This window comes from Microtus ochrogaster, unplaced genomic scaffold (assembly GCF_000317375.1).
Source record: "Microtus ochrogaster isolate Prairie Vole_2 unplaced genomic scaffold, MicOch1.0 UNK80, whole genome shotgun sequence".
Taxonomy (NCBI): domain Eukaryota; kingdom Metazoa; phylum Chordata; class Mammalia; order Rodentia; family Cricetidae; genus Microtus; species Microtus ochrogaster.
Window position 1 is genome coordinate 1039804 of NW_004949178.1, and position 7148 is coordinate 1046951.

Below are 7148 nucleotides of genomic sequence, written 5' to 3' on the forward strand. Positions count from 1 at the left end.
CGCTGGGGGAGGGTTGGCCCCAGGAGTCGTTCGTCCAGCCCAACCACTCGGGCAGCTTCTCCCAGCCCTCGGGGCTAGCCTGATCTGTCTTGAGAGGCGTCGAAAGCGGCAGCAGCTCCTGCCTCCTTGCCTCGCCGGCCTGGGACAGGAGCTTTGGACCCGTGTGTGTCCAAGAGGCGTCTACAGCCTAAGTCCACAACCGTGGGGGCCTAGTGCCCCCCCCCCGAGAGACCCTGGGGACAGTTTAGAGCGCGCCCCTTGGATGAGGTCCCGTAGCGACGCCCAGGCCCGCCCCATTCCTCCTCCTGCCTGGCCAAGCTGCCTCCCTTTTGGAAAGTTTTGTGGGTTTTCTTTCTCTTCCTCCAACTTTGGGGAAGGCAACTCCTCAAGCGACACAACTTGGGGGTGACCTTCTGGCTTGGAGGCCGGGAACCATGGTGAGGGGCAGCCATCGCTGAAGTCAGTGAAACTGAGTCTGGTCTGAAGCAGGCAACGCTGGAGACCAGAGCCATGGCCATTGCCACGTCGGTGAGTCCGCCAGGGAGAGGAGGTTTGCCATGCAGAGATCTCCAACCTACTCTATGGCACAATCGCCTTTATTTCTACCCATTCTTTGTGATCTCTTCTCCCAAAAGCTGTGTCCTCTCTCCTCTCTCTTTTGTTTTCTTTCTCCCTCTCCCTCCCTGTGCCGCCTTCTAGGTCTGGGCTGGCCCCTCCTCCCTTCTCCCTCTTTCTTTATAGTAGCTGTGGCTAGACGGAGGAGAAGGGGGTGTAACCCCAGTCCTATCTGCTCTTTTCTGGGTGGGAACAGATGGCCCCTGGTGGTTGGCAGGGAGGTAAGTAAAAGGAGTTTTCTGGCAAAGACCAGGCAGCCCACGAAAAATGGACGGCCAAGGAAGTCCAGCTCTAGAGGGTTGGAAAACATGGAGTGAGGCAGGAGAAAATAATAGAAGAGGGGAGAGAACATCAGCCTGCCTTGGGCCACTTTCTGGTAATCGGGTACAAAGTGAAGGAACTGTTGGCCTGTTGGGATTGTGGGAGGAGGCCTACCAGAAAATGCAGTGGAACCCTTCCACCCTGAATAAGTCGGCTAGGCCCTTAGGAGGAGACAGAGTAGGGTGATCACACCCATTATCCATCATTCTCTCGGAAACTCTGGCCTGGGTTCAGGCAAACTGCAAAGCATGGGCCCCATTGGACAGAATTCAAACCTAATACAGGGAGGAGCTATTCAGCCCCACCTCTGCTCTGCCTTGGAGGCTGTAGAACAAATCCAAGCAAATCGATTCCTCCTGACACCTCTCCAGCGCTTGCTGGGCATTCCCAGGGAAGGCCAGCTGCCACCTGCTTCCCTGAACTCTGGCTTCGGGAAGAGAAACTATGGAGGGGAAAGCAAAGCCTGGAGCCACAGGCACCCTGGCTCCAGTCTCCAATCCTTAGACAAAACCTTTTAGTCCTCTGGTGGCAAGGTGCCTCTGGGAGTGCCAGAGCTGCTGTCGGGATCCTGGAGTCACTGCCACCTTTGAAGTCCAGAAGGTATACGGGGGAGGGGCGTTTATGCTAAGGAAACTCAACGGCGCGTAACAATATTTATAATTTACACACCTGGCCCTGTGCTAAACTTTGCCATGATGGATCTTTTGATGCGTTGTTGTTCTGTGCAGCTCTCAACTTGAGGAGGACATGTTACCATCCAAAAATAGGCACTTGGCTATAGATAGAAATTCTACAAAGGATGGAACTACAGTACCGTGCGTGATGTTTAAAGCCACTTGAAGGCATCTGAGCAAGAAAGGGGCTCAACCACCTGCGCTTAGAGCTTTGTCTTTCGTCTCTGGCTAGATCCAAAGAACTGATTTCCAGTTTGCAATTAGAAGGAAAGGTGGAGGGTCTGGGGGCATGGCTCAGTTGGGAAAGTGATTTCTGCACCAGCTGAGGACCTGGGTGTGATCCCTAGCATCCACATAAAAAGCCATGTGCAGGGGTGCCTACCTGTACTCCCGGCACTGGGGAGGCAAAGAGGATCCCAGAGGCTTGTTGACCAGCATATTCGAACGCTCTCAAAGAAATAAGTGGATGCCCACCGTCAGCCTCTCTTCACAGGCATGTACACATAGAAGGGAGGGAGAACACAGAGCCAAGCAGCAATCTGTTATCTGTTTAGTGTGTTTTCTTTCCTTTTTTTTTTTTTCCTTTTTTTTGGTTTTTCAAGACAGGGTTTCTCTGTAGCTTTGGGGCCTGTCCTGGAACTAGCCCTGTAGACCAGGCTGGCCTTGAACTCACAGAGATCCTCCTACCTCTGCCTCTGGAGTGCTGGGATTAAAGGCTTGCACCACCACTGCCTGGCGTGTTTTCTTTTTATAGACTATATCCTTTAGAAGCCAACGTATAATCAGAAATGGTGGTGAGGACCAGGCCCGTAGCTTAGTGGTAGAGCATTTGCCTGGCATGCAAAAATACCTGAATTTGACCCCAGCACCTTAAGGAAGGGAGGAAGGGTACGTGGCTGTTTGGGGGCCACAGACAGGAGCAAAAGGACTGGGCCACTTGCCTTCTAGCACAGAGCAGGATCCCAAAGGACCAGCACGTCTGTGAGTGAGCGGAGCATCCTTCTCCCCTATGGTCCAGCAGCATCCTGTTGCAGATGGAGATTTGCTTGTTTGCTTGATGGTAGTGTGTGTGTGTGTGTGTGTGTGTGTGTGTGTGTGTAGTGTTAGCGATTGAATCTAAAGTTTCAAACATTCTAGTGAAGTGTGTTCTCTCACCTAGCTACATACTCAAATACTCAATTTGGTTGGTTAGTTGGTTGGTTGGCTGGTTTTTTTGAGTTTTTTTGTTTTGAGGCAAAGTATTATGTAGCTCAGACTGGCCTTAACCCCCCTGATCCTCCTGCCTCCACCCCCCAAGTGCAGGGATGGCTGATGTGTGCCACCATAGCCCCAGTAGCTAAAGATAGACTCCAGGACTTTGTGTTTGCTACAGGAACCTCTCCACCCACTGCGTAACATCCCCAGTCCTCCAGCCTTCTTTTCATTTTTCATTTTCAGAATCTTACAAAGTTACCCAGGCTGGCCTCAAACTTTCAACCAGAGGACTGCTTCAGCCTCTCAAGTAGCTGAGACTATAGGTCCCCATCACCAGACTTGGTTTAACTAAATACTTCCTAGTTAATTATTTTAATTATGTGTATGTGTGTATCTGTGTGTGGATGTGTAGACATGAGTGCAGGCGCCCACAGAGACTAGAGGCATTGGACACCCTGGAACTAGCCGTACATGCAGTTCTGAGTTAGGCAGTGTGGCTTCCTCTGGAAGATTAGTGTCCACTTTTAACCACTGACCATCCCTTCAGCCCCTGACTAGAGACTTTTAACTGAATCAGAGGGTCCGCATGGCTACCGGACTAGCAGTGTCTACCTGGCTGTTCACCGACATCTCCGGGTGAGCCACAATTGCCGGAGATCCCACCAGAGGTCATTTGGCATTCACAACTGAGGCTGAATGTGCCGTGATATTCTGAGTGGAATAAGCTCGGTTCTACTAAAGGACCCGTGGGACAAGAGCCCTAAGAGGAGCTAGAACTGAGAGAGATTGTGTATAGGAGCCTATAGACATATATTCCTCACCTTGGAGTCCCTCTCCCTCTCCACTGCTGTGCTAATAATAATAATAACTTTAAAAGAAAAATAGAAGGGCTGGTGAGGTGGCTTAGCAGGTAAAGGCACTGGCTGCCAAATCCCATGACACAAGTTCGATCTCCAGAATACACACGGGAAGGAGAGAACCAGCTCCTGCATGCTGACCTCTGACCCCCACGTGTGCATCACGGCACACATACACACAGACTACAGATGCAGTAGAGGGCACCCTTGAGAGACAGCCAGCACAGGCTCTGCCAGCTGCATCAGCCTTACACAGTGAACCAAGCCTAAACCTGTGCCACAGTTTTCCTTCTATCAGGGAGATTCTGAGAGTTAGATTTAGTGTGAAGACTTAGTCCCTGACTAAGTTGAGTTTGTGACTTGGTACCTGAGCTCATGGCTCTCCATGGGAAAAGCTTAGGTTCCCCCTAGACCAGGCCTGGAAATAGACACCCTCGTGTTTCTCCAGCCTTTTGTGGTAGAACTGTATTTGTCCAGGCTAGAAAAAGCAGTAATTTCTGTTTTTCTTTTTCAAGTATGTCTCAACGCTCCGTCTAAATGATGCTTCTTCCAGGCTCCCTCAGAAAGATGGGTCTCTGTATTTGTTTCATCTGACCTTTTACTTGGTGGAGTAGTCACTGGGGACAGAAGGAGCAGGAGAGAAATTCTGTGGGAGACCCTAGCGAGACCTCTTCATGTGCTCTAAGGAGGCTGACCTAGCAAATGTGTATTGAGGACAAGTTCTGAGTGGGACTCTTCGGTGGGGCTTATGAGATATAGTAGCCCCTGTTCTTACAGGGCCTACAGTGTAATGGCAGGACTCAATAATAACAACATTAAGTAATAGAAAGTGTCTGAAGGAAATAGTGGGTGGATACAGGTGCAGATTGTGACAGGATGCCTAGTAACGATAAGGTCTCTCTGGGGAGACATTTTCTCAGAACGGAAGACTGTGAAAGGATCAGTCAGATAGTCAGGGAAGAGTGCTTGGAGTAGAGGAAATAAAAGTGCAAAGGCACTAAGATGGGAAGGTGCTAGGTCAAAGCATGTGGAGGAAAAGAAGCGGGTCCTCCGTGACGATGACAAGGCAGAGCCTAATCAGGAGCAGCTGAGTCACCTTTAATGGCATGGGAGGCAGGTCTGGTCTATAGGGCCTCGTACATGTGTGTGAGAGCTCTTCTCTCCCAACCTCCCGCCAGGCCCAGCTTGCTCGGGCGCTCTACGACAACACTGCCGAGTCCCCCCAGGAGCTGTCGTTCCGCAGAGGAGATGTTCTCCGGGTACTGCAGAGGGAGGGTGCCGGCGGCCTGGACGGCTGGTGCCTTTGCTCCTTGCACGGCCAGCAGGGTATTGTGCCTGCGAACAGAGTGAAGCTCCTTCCTGCTGGCCCAGCGCCCAAGCCTGGCCTCGCCCCAGCATCTCCCACTCAACCAGAGCATGGCAGTGAGGAGCAGGAGGTAAGAACTGGAGCCTCGCATCGCCCCAGGCCTGGCAGTCTTTGCCCCATCCAGGGCCTGAGGTCTGGCATCCAGGACCTGTCTGGTGTCTGTCTGCCTTCTCTTTCTAAGCTCGGCACAGGGAGGATGGAGGGAGGAGGCCACACGCTCTATGAGCTTCTGAAGGTATATGTACTTATGCCGGTGACTTCTACTCCTGACACACCCACCTCTTCATCCCCTAGGTGTACGTGGTACCACCACCAGCTCGACCTTGCCCTGCATCAGGACCTCCTGGTAGATCCTGCTCACCCTCTCCCGACTCCATCTACAAGGTTCCCAGAGTCAATGGGACACAGCTAATTGGCCCCAGAGATGCGTTAGAGGTGAGAACTCTGTGTTGGGGGAGAGCCAGAATTAATTCTCAAAGGTGGTCTACTGCTGGGCTGACGGCTAACACTGATCCCTCCCTCCAGGTCTACGATGTGCCTCCCAACATCCTCCGGGCTCCCTCCAGCTGTCCGTATGACTCCCCAGCTTCCTTTTCCTGCCCTCTGGCTCCAGCTGACCCACAGTCCCCTGGAGAGGATGAAGCTCCCTACGATGTGCCCCTGGCCTTGAAGCCATCTGCTGAGCTGGAGCCAGATCTGGAGTGGGAAGGGGGCCGGGAACCAGGGCCTCCCCTCTACGCTGCCCCATCAAATCTGAAACGGGCATCAGCTCTCCTCAACCTGTATGAAGCCCCCGAGGAACTACTGGCAAATGGGGAAAGCAGGGACCCAGATGAAGACATCTACGATGTGCCCCTGCTGGGACCAGAGTCACCATCTCCAGAGTCACCCGGAGCCTCTTCCTCCACTGACCTGGACACTGTGGCCCAGCTTCTGACCAAAAGCCCTCCACCCCAGCACAGGCCCAGGCTGCCCTCCACCGAGAGCCTGTCCCGCCGCCCTCTGCCTGCCCTGCCTGTCTCTGAGGCTCCCACCCCTTCCCCAGCACCCTCTCCTGCCCCAGGCCGAAAGGGCAGTATCCAGGACAGGCCCCTTCCCCCTCCCCCACCCTGCCTGCCTGGTTACGGAGATCAGGAGTGCAGGGAGGTAGATGGCTCAGCGGCCCCTCACAATGAGTACGAAGGCATCCCGACGGCCGAGGACTATGATTATGTGCACCTGAAGGTGAGGGCCTGGACAGCCGCACCAGAAGGGTCTCCCTAGCCCTGTCCCTCTCTCCTGGCCTTTTGCCCTTGAGCCTGAGGCTGCAGCTTGAGCAAGCGCCACATCCAGCCTTAATCCCAGCACAAAGCTAAACAGCTGTCAGCACAAGGACTGCCAGCTTCCATACTAGGAATCCTTCCCTGAAAGAAGGGGACGAGGAAGGGGCCCAGAGGCCATGGAGGCCTGCAGTTTGCTCCCTTCACTACCTCCGCCTGACACATGATCCCCCTGCAGGGTGTGGATAAAGCCCAGAGTTCCAGACCCTTGGATAAAGCCTTCCCAGCCGATCCTGAATTGCCGGAGCGGGGGCTGCCGGAACAGCAGGTAAATCTGGAGGGGTGTGCCAGACAAGATGGACTGGAACTTAAGGGAATAGGTATTCCTAACCAAACCATCCATGAGATAGGTGGGGCCGGGCTGAGTATGTGGGAATGGGGTCAGAACAAAGAGGAATTAGTCCACAGAAGGTGCTAGGACATGGAAGAGTTTCTTAAGAATCTGGGAAAAGAGGAAAAAATGTGTTGGAGAGAGATTGGGGAGCTGGAAGAGCTGAAAGAATGTCCGGGCGATGGAGCAAAGCTGGCCAGGTGCCCTCCCTCCTGGAGTGAATTCCTGGGCTCCTAAGAGACTGGCTTCTAAGCCGGGCTCCACCGCTGAGTAACTGGGATCTGTAGCATTTGCCATATCTGGACCTTGAAAGTGAGGCAGTTTCCTCAACCCCATTAATACCTGATCTTAGCCAGAGACCAGAAGGATGGCCTTTGCCCCTGTCCGTCAGGTGTTTCCTGAGTGCCGGCTCCCATGCTAGGATGACTGCATGTGCCATCGCTGTCGCGGTGATGCTCGCGTGCAGCTCCC

At 53.3% G+C, this 7148-nt stretch overlaps 1 protein-coding gene across 1 annotated transcript in view; it reads left to right on the forward strand.

Annotated features, from left to right (window-relative positions):
• The window catches only part of Efs (embryonal Fyn-associated substrate), a 9172-nt gene continuing 2024 nt past the window's right edge, over positions 1–7148 (forward strand). The window contains exons 1-5 of the mRNA XM_026777662.1: positions 1–528; positions 4840–5097; positions 5322–5462; positions 5553–6251; positions 6525–6614. Coding sequence (XP_026633463.1) covers positions 511–528; positions 4840–5097; positions 5322–5462; positions 5553–6251; positions 6525–6614 — 1206 coding nt within the window. The 5' untranslated portion in view covers positions 1–510. The remainder of the gene's footprint in view (positions 529–4839; positions 5098–5321; positions 5463–5552; positions 6252–6524; positions 6615–7148) is intronic.